We start from the raw sequence: 22,244 nt of genomic DNA, 5'->3' as shown, positions 1-22,244 counted from the left end.
TTTTCGTGTTGGGGTTTGAACTACTAGCCAAATGGCTGTCACTCAGCTGTTATGCTGCCAATCACCCGTCACTGTGGGTTAAGCATGATAGGGACACCAAGATCTTCCAACTCTTTAGACATCTGAAAGGCAACTTGCTTTCCACGTAGCAGACAGCAAATCAGGGTGATATTTAACTCCTGGATTTTAGAAGTTCTGACTTCCTGGAAGGGGGTGAAAAGGGGACTTGAAATTTTACAGAACAAGTTACAGGAGAGCCTCAAACCAATGAACGGGAAAAATGATGTCAGCAGCATACCAACTAAGTCTTAACAATCTTGAGGTCACTGAAAAATTTATCTATACAAATGAATTGAGCTCTCAGAATGATGGAACACAGTTCTTTACAAAAACAAAAACTACCTGAAATCTTTCACATATCATTATCGTACTTGAATTTTTCTCTGTCAAATAAGCAGACATAAGTTAAGATTTGGAAAATTCTCTCTTTTATAAAGGTTTTATTGTAACTGTATTTTAGATTTGGCAGGTACTATTTTTTTTCTGAAAGTGAGAGAAATAGTTTCATCTTTTTGAAGTTACAGCATTATTATGCTCACCCTAGAAGAATATTTCACAGGCTGATTTTTTTCCCCAATGAACTTTATATTTAGAAAGGGAGTACAGAGAAAGAACTAACATTTACTAAATATCTGCCCTGTACGGGTATTGTACAGAACACTTTGCATATCTCTTCACAACAGTCCCGAGAATTAGACTTTAAGGAGTCCCATTTCATCACTGAGGAAACAGCTCAGAAGTTACTTTTCCCAAACCATATGACAAATGGTGGCATAGCCAGGATTTAAAGTCAATTGTTTTGACTCTGAAGTCCACATGGTAGAATAGTATGTAAAACTCTTCCCATACCTCTGACTGGTACCCTATGTCCATGTGCCATATCCAAGATGGATACCAACGGTAGAGCATGGCCTACTGGAAAAAGCATTGGGTGAAGACTCGGAAGAGAGATCTAAACTCTGTTATGTGAGATTCTTAAACTCACATAACACACAAGGGGAGACAAGTTATTTAAACTCCCTTTGCCTCTGTTTCATCTGTTGAGGAAGAAAACAAAACCTGCCTTTCTACACATAAGAGACTTTTAAGGAAAAAAGTCTGATCATTTTGCCAAAGCATAATTATTTTTTTCTGTAAATCTTTCTTTATTATGTACATAAATAACCAATGAAGGTTATAAAATGTGATACATTTTATGATTCTATATGAAAAAAACTTGAAAAAATATAAATATATAAAGGCAACTTAAGTATGTTGTTGATCATAATAATGTTGCAACATTCATCATTGAAGTGGTGGTAAAGATAATGTTTCAGATACCACCGCTTTGTGGCCAGACTCTGGAGCTCAGCATGAGGTTCATGATGAAGAAACTGATTCCAAATTGAAGAGGCTCTGAAATTTGAATCTTGAGTCCTGGGGGTGCCGACATCTTAAGCACATTTCCATGCCATGTCAATATGACATCAGGCATAAGCCGACCTTGAGCCCATGCTGTCTTTGCAGCTTCCTCTCTGGGCATTAGGTAAATAGTACCTTGCCCTCTGGGTGTTTAATTCTAACATGGGCAATAATTTGATTTCACAGTAAAAGATATTCCTCTGCCTTCCGAATTATTTCACGGCAAGAATTCTATTGTTTGTGCCCAACCGAGGTTTGGCAGAGCCCATTTCTTGACAGAAACCTTGAAGCCACAGGCCAAGCCTTCTCTCTGCTATAAACCACTTCCTCTAAGCTATGCTTCAGGAGTTCTCTGTAGGTCCTGATGCTGCTCACAGACAAGGCACCTTTTCCCAAAGTAAATTACAATGCTTGTACCCCCAAACATTTTCCTCTTCTAAAATGTTAAGCCTATTGCTGTTAGAAATCAGCCACAGCTCTTTACTTAGAGAGTTAGAGAAACCCAGACAGCATGTGAGTGGACTGAGCAGGACCCCTTGCATAAGCCTGAAGGGCACCCTGTTTTCTGTTAGACAAAGGTTTAGAAGACATGGAGTGAGCTAGTTTACAGTGCACAAGTCATCCCAAGCCCAGATGCTCCAGTTCTTTCTTTCCCCTAGATGTTTCTTCATTCTTATGTGGTTATGGCCTAAAACACCAAGAAAAGACAGGCATCTGGCTTCTGCCTGATGACCAAGAAGAGTTTGGAACTTGTCTTCTCTCACATTTTAAAAAATTAAGCTTTTGTGTGAAACGATCGGGAATTTTTCTAAGAGAAATAGAGAGAGTGAAGAGACAGTGAGATAGAGTAGAATGACAAATAGAGACTCAGAAAGAAGTGAGAGAGGGCATGCTTATTTTTATTGTTTGTTCAGTGTGGGCCTTTTCCCTTAATGGTGCCTTCACTTGACTTCCCTCTCCTGTTTGGCTTGTGATCAGCAATCTGCTTACATGCAGCTTGGTCAGAATGAAAAATATCTACCACAGCCATTTTTACCTTCAAGAAACATGGGTCATTTCAATGCATATCCTCGGCTATATTTTATAATGATTTCTACTCTTTGTTTTGCATTGGAGTTTTATGGAACTCCCTTCCAATGAGCGTTGACTTAATATAGAGTACCTGATTTATACAAACAGTATCCCTTTGAGGGAGAGTGTGTTTTATAGCCCTCTGTAGTAGAGATGGAAAATTTGAAGCCTCAAATTAAATCCCACTGTTCATCATGGTAACCCCAGCCAAAAGCAGATGCTTAACAAATAGTTGCTGAATAAGTGAATGAAGGAAAGAAATTTTCTAATTTAAAATATAGTTTCCCTGCACACCTAGGGACATTTCTGGAAATCTAATTCTAGGAAATTGTTGCAACCACCAAGTTAGTCATTGCCAATCCACCAAAAATGCTAAAGGAACCATCTTTTTAAAGTTAAGAAAGGCTTGAAGGAGGCTTCACGCTGAAAGAGATTTAAAAGTTCAGGTAGTTTTAAACACTAAAAATTTCATTCTGTTATGCTGTAGGGCCAGGCTTCTAAAAGAAGTTAAATAGCCTCTGTTAAATTGCTCTCAGAAATTGTGTCTGAGTGTGCCAGAGCCTGTCTGGACAGGATGCTTGCTTTCCCCTCTGGAACCAGCATTTAAAGCAACTCCCATCAGCTGGCATTACATGAAGTATCCAGCAGTTCCAGCTGCAGCCAGTTTAAAATGCCTGTTCACAGGCTCAAGGAAGGCACCCCCTCGGCCTTGGCAGAGGTCTTGGCAGAGTCATGGCTGACGCTCTGAAGTGCTTTCCCCAAAAGGCATCAGAAAGAGAAATGGACGTGGGTTTTTTTTTTTTAGTGCTACTGTTATCTTCCGATAACATCTGTGTTGTTGGAAGGGCCAAGGAGGGAAATAGGAAGCTGATCAGAGACAGGACAGAGAGAAAGAGAAACAGACAATGTACAGAGCACTGAAGCAATCGGATGAAAATGTGCTGTAAACCGATGGCTCGCCGTGCTCCCAGGGAGTGGGGAGAGGGGAGGAGGGGCCCTAGGAGAGCCTGCTCCTCTTGGGAGACAGTCTTTGAAATTCTGTTCCCAGCCCCTAGGGCTCCACTGGTCACCTACTCAAGGCATTTCCCCTCTGAGACAGGGGCCTACCACTTTGCCCTTCTTTGAAAAGCTGATCTTGAATTAGAGGGGCAGTTTTAAATCCAGTGCTTTCAAAAGCTTAAAGAATGAGACATTGTAGATCTTTTTAAAAAATTCCCCACAGGTTGTTTGCTTTGATAGTATTTACTGAGGAATATATGCATTTTTAGTTGAATAAATCTAGTTACATTCACTTTCTGAAACTTAAGAGTTCATTTAAAAAATAGATTAGTAATAGAATGATAGATAACTGTTAAGTTTTACATAGAATACCCCATCCATCTGAACACTAATACATCCAATCTTATTTTTCTGATTAAAAAGTATGTATTTTTAATCCTTTGGTGTTTAAAGGAATATGATTTTCTATGGCAAAAGCCTATTATTACCATTAACCACCACCAACAAAAAAACACAACAAAATATGCCATTTCTCACCAAGATGACATTCACAGCTGCTCCCTCCCCCAAAAGGAGACTGATATACTATACTTTTGCTTGGGACCCCTGCTCTCTCTCCCTGAGAGCCCACCTCTTATAAAGGCCCTCCACTGCAGGCACAATGTTATACACCGAGGAAATAAATGTGCATGTACCTAGGGTATTCTTTTCCGTTTGTTTTCTCTTCCAGCATTTGATCACTGGCTGGTGAACTGTTTGGGCCCGCAGAGATCTCTAGACCACCAGCTCATGTATTTGAAAGGCATCTGTTTATTTTGAAAATGCAAATGTGGCCTACCTCAAAGAATGACAAGCAAGAAATGACCCACTGAGCAAGGGGAGAGGTTTCCAATCTGGAGCCCTGTCCCTCCTCTATCACACTGAGATCTCTCGCTGTCAGAACCACTTAAACAAGCTCCAGGAATCTGACTGAAGGGCCCACAATTAATATGAGCAGCGCTTCTCTACTCTCTCTCTCTCTCTTTCTCCNTCTCTCTTCTTCCTTCCTTCCCTCCCTCCTTCTCTCCTTCCCTCCCCTCTCTTAAGAATCAACCGGGCAGATCACTTCTCACCTAGTTTAAAGTGATAATGAGGTCATTTACAAAAGGACTCTTAGTCTTTGAAATAGTGGCTCCTAGACCAAGGGCTGCCTGGAGGAAGGCCCCATAACGGGGACACTGGCCTCCTAACAGCAGCAGCCTGGTCCTGGGGATGGATTCCCGGAGAAAGCCCAGGAAGGTTAATACCCCGACTTTGATCTCTGTCAAGGCATACCAGCAAGAATTAATTTACATTTCAGATGAAAAAGGTTGACAGCATGAAAAGGCATCTTGTTTCTGGTATGTGAATGTGCCCTAATAGATCGGGAATTCTGAAAGGAAGTTCTGAGGAAGCTAAAGGGATAAGCCATGCGGCTGCTTTTATTGGGAAGGAGATGAAAGGAAAACAAATTTCAATATGCTCTGTAGCAACATGTAGGCCAAATGCTTCCTAAATTTCAAGGGCTGCTTTTATAAAAGTATATAACATATCTTAGCAACACTATTTAAAAAAAAAAAAAAAAGATTAAGGGCCAGGACTTGAATATAAACAAACTCACTCACAGAATCTAAATTTCAAATAAAACAATTTGTTGAAAAAACAATAAGTTAGAGAAAACCTTAGACAACAACCAGAAAAGTTTGAGCTACGATAACATACCCAAGCTACTTCCCGCATGCTTCAGAATGAAGAGAACCACTATGTCTGGAGTTTGTTCTACTTGGCACGAAGAGGAGCTTATAATAAGAGGACTGTGTTTGGGAAGAGCACACCCCAAAACAGAAAAGTTGAAATGAGTTGCTTCGCTTTTTAGATGGACACAATCATGCCTTCGAATATGAAGATAAGGAAAAGATTCTAAAGTAAAAGTAAACTGCCCTTAAAATGGCAAAATGTCATTACCCTATCCATGTACCTTTTCTGATAACACAAAAGCACCTCAATTCCTGTTCATGGTGTCCACTGAATGGCAGAGACTCTGCCTGCTTTTATTCTGGCTGCCACGACTCTACTTCAAGGAAAAGAGGTGGCGTTAGTGCCATCCTTATTGCCTTCATGCCTGCCCAAGCCCCTGCACGCTTCATTAATAGAAATGCCCAAAGCCACTTGGTAAGTGGGAACACTGGCTGCCAACTTAAGGAAGATGATGCTTGCAAAGTTGGGAAAAAAAAAAAAGGATAAAAGAAAGGAAGCCCATTAAGAAATGTGTTGTCTCTTTCCACGAAACAAAATGATCTTTCCGTGGTACCTATCCCACTGCACTGAAAACATGTAATCATGATTGGCCTGATACGATGATGAAGATGACCTGACTGGCAATATCCGGCCTTCACTTGGCAATAACAGAATGCAAAAAGGGAGTCCTCCAAACACGATTATCGGAGAGGGAACATTTGACTTATGATCCTAAGCACTGGATTCAGTGGATCAACAATACAGAATCTCAATGTTTATATTTTAAAACATATGTTGGGCTTTGGGCCAAACTGCAAAGATCAGAAATCAGCCCAGTATCCTCTAACAGGGACCAAGGGGTGGGAGGAGGTGGGCAAGTAGGGAACAAATGCACTCTGAGTTGTCTTTTTTATGCTACAACTAGAATTGCAACTCTCTTCCTGAAGCTTTGAAGTTGCAGAGCTTAGAATCCCAGGGGATGGTGTAAAACTTACATATTTGCATTTAAATGACACCCTTTCCTCACAAACATTTTGGTTTTGAATGAAGACTTTAGGCCTCTACTGTGGACTAAGACAGGGGTTCCCAGCTCCTGGGGGCCGTGGATGGGTACTGGTCTGTGGCCTCTTAGGAACCGTGCCACACAGCAGGAGGTGAGCAGCGGGTCTGTGAGCGAAGCTTCATCTGTATTTGCAGCTGCTCCCCAGTGCTAGTGTCACCGCCTCAGCTCCACCTCAGATCATCAGGCATTAGGTTATCATAGGAGCACCGGCCCCTGGTGCCAAAAAGGTTGAGGACCGCTGGCCTAAGAGAGTTCTGAGGAGTGTTCCAGGAGCCAGGTTCTGGGCAGAGATCTCCTAGAACAGGTTACAACTGATTTATTTAAAAGTTAGCTTCAAGCAAACATGGCAGTATCTGAAACCCTACCCCTCTCCTTGCTGCTGAGTCCATGGGACTGGCTACTTCTCTTTCATTCTGTCTCCAGTGTCTTGAGCTCTGGGGGCTCTTGGCGTGCTCTGGGGCCTGTTTTTCAGCATCTCCATTAGGCACATGCAGCTTCAAGTGACAGAGGGAACCCAGCTTGATAGCCACTGTGGATATTGCCATTTGCAGAAGAGCAGAGTAACCTGGGAGCCAGGAAGAGGATCGATGCACCAGAAACAACTCAGAGTGCTCAGGCAGCCAAGTCCAAGCTGAGCCACGAGAGCCATCTTGTGCTCACCCTATGGGGCCCAGAGGGCCGTTTTAGCCACATACAGGCCTAAGTGTGGGACACTTAGTTTTCTGGGAAAGTCCCTGAGCTATTCCTATCTCTGTGGTACTGAGACACAGGTCTAGCATATCATCAGAGAATTCTAAGGTTGGAAGCTACCTCCTAGACCTTTTTAGCCAGTGTTCTCATATCACAGATGAGGGCTCTTTGACTCCAAGAAGGAAAGAGATTTGTTCACTTGGCAGTATGCAAAGTTAATTCTATGCGGACTGTCTGTGTTCAAATGCTGGCTCTGTCACTGACTAGCTATGTGGTCATAGACAAGTTACTTCACACCTCTGTGTCTCAGTTTCCCCTTCTATAAAATTGGGAATATAAGAGTGTCTACTCAGAGCATCCTTAGCCAGGTATGGCATGCAGCAAATGCTCCTGAAAGGTTTATCACATCATCACCACACAGTGGTGAGAACCAGCACTAGAATGCCCCACTAGAATTCTTATTCTTATCCCAGTGCTCCTGAATTATTAACCTTTCAGCTTTTCTAAACTCATATGAACTTAATCACTGAATATCTCCAAGTGGACGCTATGAAAACGATGTTTTAATTACCTGCTTGAATATGAACAGCAGACTCACTCCTTCTGTTGCTTATTTTCTTAAATTTCCTCCGAGCATCATATCCTCTCCAGGCTAAAAATATAAAACCATGTGCTAGGAATGACATTAATTTAAAAACGTGCCAGAGAATTGATATAAGCTGTTTTCCCTCCAATCTATTATCCCTCTCCTTCTCTCTCCTGCTTTCTCACTGAACAAAACAAGCAGAGATACGTGAGTGATTATGGGAAAGAGGGGCCTCTCTGTACTCTCAGCTTGGCCTCTAAGATGCATCAGAGGAGGAGTTATTTTTGTTCAGGCAGTCAGTTTGCAGAACAGTCTGGATTCCACTTAAGAATTATTAGGGACCCACATCCTAGGAGAGGTGTTTCCCTGTCGTTCCAATCCGTGGAGGAAGCTCTGTCTTTAGAACTTGGAGGATGGGAAAGAGCTGGAATAGCCTGATTTGTTCCATATTTTTTATTGGGAGGAAGGTCTAAACATGAAAATTGGAGGAGAAAAATATAAAAAGGGAAGTCAAGAAAATAATTAGCAGAACAACACTTGTATTTGGTGAGGGTAAACTATGTGCCACGAACTGTGCCAAGGGAGATAAAATGTGTGACGGGAAGGGAAAAAGCAAAGGAAATGAATGAAGAGAGAAAGAGAGAGAGCATCTCTGGAGGTGTGCTGAGTCCTTCAGACAGAGAACTTGGGCATTAAGCCACCCGCCAGGAGCACGACTGCCTCTCCTTTTTGCTCCCTCATGAGAGCGTCATAGCTCTCCACGCTGTTGAGTGAAGTCATGAAGTCCAGAGCGAATGTTATGATTCCGGCGTACGAGTGCTCAAAGGAAACCATCTGCTATGCTCAAGATGGGCTAGGCCTTTCACAACCACTCATCAATAGCACTGGAGCCAAATGCTGTTTGTAACACAAATGACACACACATGTGTGCAAAGAGGCACTGACTGGGCTGGGCAAATGACAGAGTCTAGTGTTTTGCTCCCTTGGTTTACAAGCTCCGTTTGAGCTTTAAAAAAAAAAAAAAAAGCCTTCTGGAAGTGGCATTAGTAATTCTAAAAATCTAGTAAGGGACCTGAAGTGTGTATTATGTCAGTCACCTGGGAGCTGGGACACATGTCTGAGTGATTTGGGTTTTATATCCATCTACTTCATACTGCCTCTCTTTTACCTCTTGTCACAATGTGTTGTGATGGCTTGTTTGGTTATCTGGAGGTCAAGGACCATGGGGGTCTTGTTCATGGCTTGGTCCCCAGTACCTAGCACAGGACCTGGCCCTGCAGTTGGCATTTGATAAATTTTGCTGAAGCAAAAATGGAAGGGAAGGAAGGTGGGAGGAAGAAGAGAAGAAATCACTGAGAAAAGTAACAGGTGAGTGGTTTCCTGTACTTAATGAAATGCCAGGATTCAGGATCATTTACCTGACTGGATGGCAGTGGCCCCCTTCTCTCTCTTCTCTCTGATTCTTTTGTATCTCCTGGCTCCAAGCCACCCCTTGGCATATGCCTGCAGCACAACCACTCTGCCGATGACTTCTCGTAGTAGCAAATTTAATTGCTCAACATGGTAATATTTGAGGAAAACCTAAAACAAGACATTAGTTTCGGCATTACATATGGGCTCCCAAGCAGACATTTGCCCTATTCCAGCATAGTTTACAGTGACTTGATTTATGCTAATATTATGAACTCCTTGGAAGCACATACAATTCCCCTTCGAAGGTTAAGCCAATCTGTGATTACGGATATAAACATACAATGAGGCTAACAAGGTTTTAGGAGATGCAAAATGTTCTCCAAGCCTGCCTCATTTCTGCCATGAGTTCCATTTTCTCAGCTTGATCTCTGGGTTCTTTCCCCACAGTCTCTCATGGAGGTGCTAACCAACAGAACTGACCCATAGCCAACGGAGGTTAAGAAAGAGAGAGATCTAGATGACCCTCAACGATTTATTTCCTGCCAAGGAACAGTGGTGTTGCCATCAACACTAACACTCAGGCTAAGGCTGGCTTTGTAGGGCAATTTGAATGGACCATAAAACCTGGAATCCCACAGGGATGTGATGTTCTCCCAGATGAAAAGTTATACACAATGAGGCTACTAATCAGGGTATGCAATAAATAACACAACACGAGTCTAATGAAAAATGGCCAAAAACCACAAAAGATACTCATTATTGTCACTAACATGACTTGTGTATTTGTATGTGGTGCTGAAATAAGTAGCACTGAAAAAAGGAACATTTTAAAATGAGCTCAAAGATCTCATTCTAGAAATGCTAAATGGCTCTCATACTATATGCAGAACAGGAGGCACATGCTCCTTCTCTGGTCCCTGATGTCCTGGGACTCCTGATCCAAGACCAGCAAAGATCACTGTTATGTCGAGGTCTTGTCTGCTAAGCTACATGACTTACAGAGTCATTCATATCACTGACAAGAGACGAAGGTACGCAGTAGAGTGTCACAGGTGACAATGTGAACAATAAAGAAAGACCTACCTTTGTTTTTCCCAGAACCCAGTGATCTAGTCTGGACTTTTCCAAGATAGCGACACAGCTCTCTTTGCTAGCAAGAGGTGTTTGATGCGCTCGGAATGCCAAGTAATAATACCTACAAAATAAGAGTAAAATAAAGCATTTTTAGTCATCATTTGACTCATTGTAGAATTGCTCTGGGCCCATTGATATGTTTTTTTCTTTTAATAGTAAATATTTCTTGAGTACCCATGATAGCGTAGTAGGCAGTAAAAGATATACAGTTTATGATTATTGGCTCTTATACCTACTTTCATACCTTCTGCTATGTGTATTACCCTTTTAATATTGTTTTGTAATTTATATTTAATGCATATTTGGCATCTTTTGCATGAAAAATCAAAGTATCTAATATTTTTATAAAGCTGAAATTAGATAGTTCTGGTGAAAGTCGTCATTTAAAAATGTTAGTGTTATTATTATAAAAATAATTTGTAATTCCCATTTGTGTAAATTTTGACTCTACTTTGAAAAGTCCCACCTGAAGTGATTTGTAGATAGCAGAAGTGATCATAGCCTAACACTACTGACTTCACTGAGCCACACATGGGTCTCGAGGTGTAGAGAGGGTATGTTTTCTTGATAACGATCACCAAAACCGCATTTGTCTCCTTACTTATCTTAATGAACTTCCATGCTTTCAGGTCAAAGAGTTTCTGGGTAAATTCAAAAAAACACCACCAAAAATGTTTTTTACTCTTTTCTTTATTCTCTCCATTAAAATATATATATATATGTATATATATTATCCTTTTAGAAAAGCTTACCTTAGCTTTCTTTTAAAATTTTTAAAGGATTTTTCCTCTGCTGTTTGCTGCCATCTATAATTAAATTCAACCCCTTGGAAGCTTAAAAATAAACCTAATTTCCTTGTCAAAGGATTTTCCTGCCATTCCTCAGACAAGGCTGATCTGTTATTCTGGAACTACATTTAAATATAGAGCTGTTTTTACTTATTTAAAAAATCACCATAAACATAAAATGTCTTTTCCTCCTGCCAAATATTCCCACATCTTTCTGTTTATGGAAAAATAAACATACCCTATCAGCACTTGAGTCATTTAACTTTGTTTTTGTGCTACAGGATTATTTTACGAGTTGAGATCTAATGCTGAATTTGCTGGAAACATTTGCATTCAGAGATCCTGGGAAAGTTTCCAAGGTTTGGAGTCTCTGTTTCCACCTTGGAGGAGGAGGGGCAGTGCTCTCAGAACCCCTGAATGGTGGCCAGGACCACGCTAGATCATGTAGCCGAGTCTAGAAACCTGCTCAAAGATGTCTTCTGGAGCTAAGTGGGAGGAGGGATAGCCAGGAGTCGGGCTTAGGCCTGTCTTGGTGGTTCATGGCATCAGCACAGATACTTCAGCCCCGACTTCTCCGGGATAGTAGTTTTAGTCATAGCTTCGGCCAGAGCAAAAAGACTATGTTCTGGGGTTTGTGGAGGATGATAGCAATAGATGGCAAATTTGTAGGGTCTGACTGTCTTGGGAAAGCTGAGCACAGATAGCTTAAGGTATAACAGTCGGTGGTAAACTAGGACTTCCTGCACTTTTTCCACTGGGCCTGACCATTTAAAACATGGGCTCCCTTGGCTTTAATAAGCCTTGGCTTGCTCATGATGACTACTCAGTACTATTGGTGATGAAGTATTTAAAGAGAACCTAATGAATGACGAGCACTGTCAGGGATATAAAAGGAACGTAAGATAATGTCTTTGCTTTCCAATCAAGGATTTATTCTTTTTTAGTCATCTGAGGATGATTCTTAGCAATTTCTAATTTCTAAATAGGCAGAATATATTCTGAACTAACATAAATATCAGAACTTAACTTTGACTTTTAGTCTTTCGACCAAAATCTCTTACCTTATTGTGATGATAATATTCATATCTGGCTTAGCCCAGAAAGAGATGGGTAACAGCACTGCAAAAAGGTGAAGTTTTCAAAAAATACTAAACAAACATACAAGTGATATGTTTATAGTAACCAAGTCAGAGAAGTATAATGTGTTTCCTCCATGGATTAACTTAGGATTTTAGCAGTTTCCATGATTAAAAAAAAGCACTTTCCTGAGCTCCTGTGTGCTTTAGAGTAAGGATGAAACCAAAAGGAACCAAAATAAAAAATCTGCCATCAAGGGGCATCTTTTTGGGGGAGATCCATTCCATGTTCTACCCCCTTCCTGAAGCAGTTTAATAAATTAAATGAGCAGGAGATACGCAACAACAAAATTAGTGTAGAGGTTTGTCTTGAGGGTCTAGGCACTTGAGAGAAGTGCAAAGACCAGTTCTGCTTTGAGCTGCTTCTCATAAGTAGAATTCATCTCACAGATTGGAGCCTGAACTCTGAGTTAAGAGTGAAAAGATCTCTGTCTCTAACCATGTGTAAATCACTTACCTCTCTGTACCTAAATTCCCACAGGTGGCAATAGGAAACAGATAGGTGATTCTTAACTTTTGAATGGAGAGTGGTCAAAACTCTATGAAAATCTGATAAAAGCTATACATATTCCTTCTTAGAAAAATGCTCTTAAGGCAATACATTGCATACAATGCTAAGGGATCCATGTAACTCCTGATGGTCCTCCAAGGGCCTGAGAGAGCCTTTCCTGCTTCAGAAATCTATAGAAGGTGATACATTTCCCAAGGTCTCATCTTATAAAGCATATAAGCTATCAAATTGGTAAATATCCAGTTTATCTCTATGGAAAAATTTTATTTTATTTTCTGCTTAAAATGTTTTGTTGTATGAAATGCAGGCTCCTCAAGAAAGAGTTTTTAAATATAGCAGGCAAAGTAGTTTATAAAATCTTAGTAAAAACTTTCAGATCACTAATTTTTTTTAAGAATTGATATGAATCTGCCTAATCACTTTAATTTTTGATGCAAGGGGGAAAAACAAAAGAAAGTAAAGTTAAATACTACTTCTTACCAGAAAAGAAAAGATTGATAAATTTTCCTACCTAAAAATAAACATTTTTCCACATTAATTTTTTTTTGAAAATTTAAGAATTGGTCTCTTTTAGCATCATTGTCTGTTTAGATATAGTGATTTTTTTTTTGTTCATATTACAATTCATTCTCTATTGAGTCCCTAACAAAATATTATTGTTTGGAATGTACATGTATCCTCCAGCAAATCAATTTTAGTGATTTTCTTAGGCTGACGTTCAAAACCTATTTGATCTATTTAATTTGAAGAATAGTACCTTTAAGGCAGAAAAGGGCTTTTACTTCTCCTCACTTCTCTTTTCTTGAGCTCTTCAGTACAGGTTGAGAAAGTTGTTAGTAAGACAGAGTAAAAGAAACAAAGACTTCGTTAAACACACCAAAGTCGTCCTGTGAGACCTGGTCCATATCGGCAAAAGGAAGGCCTTTTGGTCTCGTTCATGCTTCATTCAGAAGAATGTAAGGGGGGTATGTCTAAAAACTTGGATTGACCAAACATTGTCCTGCCAGAACAGAGCCAGGCCAAAGCCTATCAGGTCCCCCAAGAACTTCTACGCTTCTCCCAGAAGGAGTGAGACCTTGAAGAGAAGGCAAAGAGGTAGAAAAGACTGAAGGGACTATGGACAAAGAGTGAAGAAGGAAGGTGCACCTGGGCTCTATTCAAGATGGGCTCTTTCTCTACTGAAAGGAAACTTACACTTGACCAATCAGACTTTAGTGCCTATCACATGTTTGTAGACAATGCAACCAAAGCAGCTACAGTATGTAGAGCAGCACTAAGAGAGAGGTAAAGAGAGGGAGAGAGGGAGGGAGTAGGAAGGGAGAAAGAGAGAGAGAGAGAGAGAGAGAGAGAGATACTCTGGAGGTCTTGTGGAGGGTTCTCTTAGGTATTCAGCAGAGTACTGTTTGGTACATACATGAGAAAAAACTACTCACAGTCAAGGCTGGGGAAAGAACCATCTGGAAAGATTAGAGGGAATAGTGCCTAATGCTCATACAGGGCTGGGAATAATGCCTATTTCTACCAGCCAGACTAGCTAATCTCATAATTTATAGGATCATGAACAGAGTACTCAGAAGGGTCTTACTGCAGTAGGGAGAAAATATTACTCCTAAGCATGACTCTGCTTCTACCTAACAGATCTTAAAAAAATATAAAGGATAAAAGTTTCCAAGTAATTTAATTTCATCCAGAACAAAACACAAAGATATTTATAGAGATACAAAAATGTCCAGCACCGAACAATATAAAATTGATGTCTGCTATCCAGTCAAAGATTATCAGACATGCAGAAAAATACGATGCATAACAAGGAGAAAAATCAATTACTTAAAATTGATTAATAAGTGACATAGATAATGAAATTAATAGAGGACATTAAAAGTTATTTAACTGTATTCTATATGTTCAAAAGTTAAATAAGGACACAGAAGATATTTTTAAAAGACCTAACTAGAACTTTTAGAAATAAAAACTACAATGTCTGAGATAAAAAATATATATACAGAATAGGATTAGTAGCAGTTGAGACATTGCAGGAAAAAAAATATTGCTGAACTAGAAGACATGACAATAGAAACTACATAAACTGAAACACAGAGAAAAAAAGAATTTAAAAAATAAAAATAGCATCAGTGAATTGTGGGACAACTTGTATTGAGCCCCCAAAAAGGAGAAAAAAGAAGAGGACAGAAAAAATATTTGAAAAAATAATGGCCAAAAATTTTTCAAATTTGATGAAAATAATAAACTAACTTTATTAGAAGCTCAATAAAATCCAAGCACACACTCACACATCAAAAAACAAAACTTGAAGAAAACTACCAAAGGGTACCATAGTCAAATTGCTCAAGAGCAGTCATAAAGAGAAAATCTTAAAAGCAACCAGAAAAAAAAAGGCAAGTTACAGAGAAACAAAGATAAATGTGAGAATAGAATTCTCAACAGAAACAATGCAAATTAAAAGACAGTGGAGCAAAATCTTTAAAGTGCTGAAAGAAAAAGAATTCTATACCCAGTGAAAATTTTTTTCAAAAAAGGGTTTTTCAGACATATAAAATCTGAAAGAATTCATCACCAGATGACTTGTGTTATAAGAAATGTTAAATGAAGTCCTTTATAATGAAGGAAAATAACACCGGATGGAAATAAGGACCTATATAAAGGAAAAAAGAGTACCAGATGGTAACTATGATAATAAATATATGACTTTTTTTTATTATTTAAATCTTTAAAATATATACTTGACTGTTTAAATACAAATAACAATGTATTGTGGAGTTTATTACATGTAGATAAGTGAAATGTATGACAACATAACATAAACAGCAGTAGCATACAGTAACTAACAACAGTAGCATAAAGGCCAGGAGAAGAGAAATTAAAATAAACTATTATAAGATTTTTATACTATCTGTGAAATGACATAATATCACTTGAAGTTTGGTTAAATTAAAGATGTATACCATAAATCATAAAGCAAGACTTTTAAATAATAAAATAAAGAGCTATAGTCAATAGGTTTACAAAGGAGATAAAATAAAATTATACAAAATACTCAATAAATCCAAAAGAATTAGAAGAAGAAATTGAGGGAACAAAGAATAGTTGAAGCTAATAGAAAACAAATAACAAAATGATAGATCGTACCATATGAATAATAATGTTAAATGTAAATGGTCAAAACACCTCAATTTAAAGGCAGGAATTTTCAGACGATTAAAAAGCAAAGTACACCCATGTGCTGCTTATAAAAAATGCAGAAATATAAAAATAAAGTAAGTTAAGCATAAAAGAAAAAGATATACAATACAAACACTAGTGAAATTAAAACTGAACTAGCTATATTAATATCAAAGTAGATTTCAGAGCAAAAAAATATATATTATGAGATAAAGAAGTTTATCTCATAGTGATAAGGAGATCAATTCATCAAAAGAATCTAAAAATCCTAAGCATTTTTGCACCTAATAACACAGCTTAAAAATACATGAAACTACGACTGCAAAGAGAAATAGATAAATCCACAATTATAGTCAGAGATTTCAATACCCTCTCCCAGTAATTAATAGAAGTAGGCAAAAAAATCATCAAGGATATAGAAGTCGTGAAGAACCAACTTGACCTAATGAACATTTATAGAACATTCCAGCTAACAACAGACTACTTATATTCTTTTCAATTGCATATGAAACATTTATTACTATAGACCATATTCTGAGCCATAAAACATAACAATAATTTTCAAGTAACACAAAATATGTTATCTGATCACAATGGAATTAAATTAGAAATTCACAACAAGAAGATATGTGGAAAATTCCCAAATATTTATGAACAGACTACTAAATAACCTATAAGTCAAAGAAGAAATCAAGAGAGGAATTAAAAAGTACGTCTGATTGAATGACAAAGAAAACATAACCTGTCAAAATGTGTGGGATACTGCTAAAGTAGTACTGAGAAATTTATATCCTTAGACACCTATAATAGAAAAGAAATATGGTCTCAGATACATGACCTCATCCTCTACCGTAAGTTAGAAAAAGAGCAAGTTAAACATAAAGTAAGCAGAAGAAAGGAAACGATAAAAATCATAGTGAAAAATAATTGAAATAGACAAACAATAAAGGAAATTAAAAACTGGTTCTTTGAGAAGGTTAATTAAATTGGTAAACCTCTAGCCATACAGATCAGGTAAAAATAAATTTACAAAAAGATATAAATTCTCAATATCAGGTATGAAATTAGTGATATGCTATAGATTCTACAGAATATTGTGAATGACTTTATGATGGCATAAAGTCATTATGATGACTTTAACCAGATGAAAGAGAAAAAGCATATGATTTTAATAAATGAGAAAAAGCATTTGACAGAATCCAATATCCAACCCTATTTAAAAAAATAAAACTTTTCAACAGCCTCATTCTAAAGGGAACTTCCTCAACCCGATTTTTAAAAAAGTATCTACAAAAAACTACAGCTAACATCATATTTAATGGTAAAAGACTGAATGCTATCTCCCTAAGATTAGGAACAAGTCATGGATGTCCACTATTCAACACTGCGCCAGAAGTTATAGCCAGTGAAATAAGATGAAAGAAATAAAAGGCATCTATATGAGAAAGGAATAAGAATTGTCTTAATTTGAAGATGACACAATTATTTATCTAGAAAATCCAATGAAATCTGCAAAAAAAAACTACTAGCACTAATAAGTTAGTTTAGCAAGGTTGTATTTCTATATACTAGTAATAAACAATTTAAAATTGAAATTAAAAAAATATATATCATTTATAATAACATTTAAAAATGTGAAATACATAAAGATTAATTTGACAATAAATATGCAAGACTTGTACACTAAAGACTACAAACATTGGCTAAGAAAAATTAAAGACCTAAGTAAATGTAGAGAGATGCCATTACTGGTCAGAAGAATTAATAGTCAATGTGTCAGTAAAGCAAATTATCCTCAACAATGTGAGTGGGCCTCATCCAAACAGTTAAAGCCTTAAGAAAAAAGATTTCGGTCCCCTGAAGAGAAAGGAATTCTATCTCCAGACTGCCTCTGGTCATAAAACTACATCAATTTCTGCTGGAATTACTACTCTGCCAGTTTGTGAATCTGCTGTACAGATTTCTGATTTACCAGCCCCCACAATCACATGAGCCAGTTCCTTTAAATCAATTTCTCCCTCCCTCCCTCTCTCTTTCTACACACACATACTCTCTCTCTCTCTCTCTCAATCTCTCTCTCTCTCTCTCTCTCTCTCTCCATTATTCTGTATTTCTGGAGAATCCTAATACAGTTCTCTTTTGCTGTCACTTAGACACCACTGAGTGGAGACTGAGCCAACCCTGGTGACAAACTTCCTATAATGTTGCTAAAGGCAGAGGCAAGTCCTGTGCAAAACTATGAGTTGGTAGAAAATTGTTTTTTAGTAACTTCTTTTCCTCTCTATCATGTTTTCTCCCTCGTCAGTGAACTTCCCAGGTTTTCCACAGATTTTGGACTTCTATATTACACACTGAGGGGGTGAGGACATCCCGATCCAGCTGTTCCTCTTCATGTTCACAAACAGATCTTTCCTGTCCTGTGTCAAAATGCCCTGTGTCCATGCATTGCTGCTGGGCCATCTGGGTAAGGGGTTGGCTGAGTCCTCTAATAAACATTTAGATCCTGAAGGAAATGTAGAATCATCAATAAAATTCTTGGTTTGTATAGAGAAGAAAGCGAGAGAGAAGGCAACTGGCTCAGTCAAAACTGTTAAGTAGAAGACTTAGTTAAGTAGAAGACTTGTGGCTTATCCAGGTCTTCCAATTCCAAGTTCAGGCTTCTTTACACTCATCTAAACATTCATCTACTCCTAGCTCTTACTGTATACACTGATAGTATCTTTGACCCTCTAACAGGGACCTTTGATCCTCCAGCACTTTCCAGCTTGTTGGAACTCGTGAGTGTCTATAATGATCTGGAATATTGGCTTTTGACTTAGGGGAAGTGTTGATTTCCTATATCAGAATACCAGCTGTCAGACACTCCTTAACACATTTGTAAGGGATCCAAACAATATTCTATTTGGACTAGCGTATCAGCAAGGCATTGGTGTTTCAATGGAAAATTACATACATTGTCTTTAGCATATCCTTCTGGGTTATCAGATGCTGGCCCTGTTCATCTTCTCTGAGCTATTCTGCAACTCTTTCTAAATTGTAGCTAACTGATAGGTACATAAATTCTGTCTAGTCTGGTGATGATTTTAATTGCCTTCCTCCCTGCTGTGGAAGAAAACAGTTTTGTCTCCATTTGCAGTTCATTTCAACATTCCTTTTACTTCATATAAGCCTGTGCTGTTTTGACTTTTCCTTTGAACCAATTATAACATCTGCTTGGTTCCCTCATATCATATAAATACAATAAATTCTTTAAACATATTCATCTTTATATCTGCATGTGACTCATGATTTTACCTTCTTTTGAAAATTATTTTTTAACAAGAAGAAGAAAGAAGTACAAAAATTCAAGCTGTAGAGCTTTGATCCAAAGTATAAATGTGTGGGCAGGTCAAGGCAGAAAGTCCTCACACTTAGGTAGAAGCAGTGCTAGCAAGCAGTCCTAAAAGGTCTAGTGGAATCAGAAATACTGCCACTTTTCTATTTATAACCTTTGAAGTGGAAATATTGTCTAATGTAATATGTTCATGTTGGAGTTTACGAAAAAAGTCAGACTTTTTTCAAAAGTGATCACACCAATTTACAGCAGAGTATGAAAGTCCTGTTACTCTCTATCCACATCAGTCCAAGGAATTGTCAGACTTACTGATGATGGTTAAAATAGGTGTAAAATGATATTTAATTGCACTTTTAGTTTGCATTTCCTTAATTACTAATGAGGCTGAACTTTTCAATGAAGGCTTCTGACAATGACACCTTCTGACAATGGACAATATACACAACGAATTTCATTTCTCTAGTTTTTCTTAATGATTATCCATATTCCTGGACGGAGAGAGGAAAGAGGAGAGAGTTCAGAGTCATCCATTTTAGACAAAAAAAAAAAAAATGTATTAGCATTGTAGATTGCTTACATTTTTGTAACCCTTGACATTTTTAATTTGCACTTCTCATCTTGGTCATTCTGCTCCTGCATTTTTACATCGTTTGGGATGGATTTGCATCTTTTAAAGATGCTTTTGAAATCCCAATCTATAATCTCTGCTTTGATTCATCCCTCCAGTCTGAGTTTTGTACTCGGAGGTATGCAAAACATCTGTACTGCTAAATGTAGATTTGCACAGCCCTAAGTCAATAGTGAGATTTTTTTTAAAAAAGATTAATTAAATAGGCAAACATTTTTAAAACCCTTAAGCAGATACTTTGCTTGAGGATACATCATTCATTCTGTATAGTTTTAGGGTTTTAGTATAATCATGTTGTTCCCACTCATCGCTTTCTAAATTAAATTGGCTTTTCATCTCCATTCTACTCATTTTTTTTTTCATTAAGTAGAATTTTATTTAGGACCTACTGATGTGCCAGGTACTGATGGAAGCGCCGAAATGACATGAGTGAGCAAGACAGATAATATCCCTGCTCTCTTAAATATAAGTTTTATATGACACAGGAGCCTTCACAAGAAAATGAAGACCAGAGGAAGTGATTAAACCTGAGTGTTTTCATGGTAGGTTTGATGAAGAGTAGAGAGTCATGGAAAGAGGTGATGGGACAAAGAGTATGAGGTAAGTATAGCAAACTGGGGGAAACTTAGCAAGGCCTGCTGGTTCATATTTCTCTCTGTACCTTTTTCTTTGGAGATAAGAATGTTCCTTTCCTTTGGATATAGGGAAGCTGCCTCTCACAAGAGGTTTTATGACTTGCTTCAGGAGAAGGTCGGAAAGTCCTTCCTGCACATGCCATTTCTCAAATTCCTCCGGCTTTAAATATTCAATATGCCAAGGTGTCATATTTTGAGGTTATGTGTCCTAAATCTCGTTAGTCTCTTAAACTATCATGTGCAGACCATCTGCATCAGATCTACCTAGAGATTTCATAAAAGATGTGGATTCCTGGGCCACTCTCTAGCCACAGAACCAAAATTTCTGCAATTAGAGCTCAGGAATCTCTATTTTAATAAACTCTTGTGGTGGTTTTGATGCACTGTAGAGTTTGTGAACCCTTGACTTAGGAGAACATGATAATTGACTGCCATCAGATGGAGAAGGGAGCAGGTTTGTTCTCTGAAGCCCAGAGGGTAGAACTGGAGTAGATGTATAGAAGCTTCTGAAGGATGGTTTTGGTCAAGGTTAGGAAGAAAATGGCTTTGATCAGACATCTAAAAATATAGACTGGCCAGCCTCAGGAGCCAGAGAGTATATGCCTACACCCTGGAACTGTTCAATGGGAAGTGGATTGACAAGGTCAAAAATGTTGCTGAAGAAATCTACTTTTAGTAGGTAGTTGAACTGGATGACTCTTTAAGATTCTTCCTAACAAAGATGCTATGTTGACTTGCCCCTTGGCCTAAAGACACACACACCACTGAATCAGAAACTCTAGGGGTGGGATTCAACAATTTGTGTTTTAACAAGCACTCCAGGAGATTCTCATGCATGAAGAACCACTGACTAAGAGAAACAGAATCTCGGGGAAGTAAAGAGACTTGCCTACAGTGACAGTCTAAGAAAAAAAAAACTGGTTCCCATGTCTCACCAACATCTTTTCTCTTCGTTAGGCACAAATGACCTTCTGGAGCACATCGTTTTCTCTTGGAAAGGTCAATTGTTCAAAATCTACCCTAAAGATATCTCACACACATTTAATATTTAGGATTGCTTATTGAGCATTGCTAAACTATTGGACATGTCAATATCTAATAGTAGAGGAATGGCTAAATGAATATCACTGATCTCAATGAAATTTCTTAAAAGAAATGTATTAGAGCTATGAAAAAACATGGATTTATCTCTAGCACATATTGTTAAACAGAAAAGCAAGTTGCCAAATGGTATAAAATGTGTGATTCAAGGTAAGCTAAAAATACAGGTTTTTTTTTTCCTCTCTCAATCTGTGTGTGTATGCGTTTGTGTGCATGTGTATCCTGAAAGGGTAAAAATACCAAAATAACAGTGGCTCCTCTAGAGAGAAGCCCTGATGGAGGCAGGATGCTAGGAAATGGAATTAGGGATGCAGAAAGAAAGACTTTAGTAATATTTAGTAATATTAAATATATGTAATACTTAAAAATTTCAGAGAAAAGGATATTCATACATTAATTTTTGCAAATAAAAATTAATTTTAAACATTAGGTAAAATTGTTATGATTTAATTACAATGGGCTCAAATCCTGGCCAAAAAATCATGTAGCTACTAATTTGATTAACATCACTTGCTTCTAAGAAGAACTGTCCCCAGAGTGTTAACCCTTTTCTTATTTTAAAATATTCCTTGAAAGACCCTCAGTCTACATCAGTGACCACCCAGACTATCTACTCAGATACCCAAAATACAGGACAATTATCTGAACAATGCAATCCATATAAATAATTTTCTCTTATGCAGATAATAGAGGGAACTGAGCTATTTTGGCTTGGACAATTTGATAACGACCCCCAATTGCCCACTTCCCTTTAGTATG

General features: G+C 38.0%; 1 protein-coding gene across 1 annotated transcript in view; it reads right to left on the bottom strand.

Annotated features, from left to right (window-relative positions):
• The window catches only part of MYO3B (myosin IIIB), a 361,097-nt gene that overhangs the window by 109,241 nt on the left and 229,612 nt on the right, over positions 1 to 22,244 (bottom strand). Inside the window, exons 27-29 of the mRNA XM_039855816.1 lie at positions 10,122 to 10,233; positions 9,044 to 9,206; positions 7,605 to 7,691 (exon numbers count right to left, since the gene is read on the bottom strand). Of these exons, the coding sequence (XP_039711750.1) occupies positions 7,605 to 7,691; positions 9,044 to 9,206; positions 10,122 to 10,233 (362 nt within the window). The remainder of the gene's footprint in view (positions 1 to 7,604; positions 7,692 to 9,043; positions 9,207 to 10,121; positions 10,234 to 22,244) is intronic.

This window comes from Pteropus medius, unplaced genomic scaffold, assembly GCF_902729225.1.
Source record: "Pteropus medius unplaced genomic scaffold, Ma_sr-lr_union100, whole genome shotgun sequence".
Taxonomy (NCBI): Eukaryota; Metazoa; Chordata; class Mammalia; order Chiroptera; family Pteropodidae; genus Pteropus; species Pteropus medius.
Note: the sequence above shows the minus strand (reverse complement) of the source record. Positions and strands in the feature narration are given on the sequence as shown.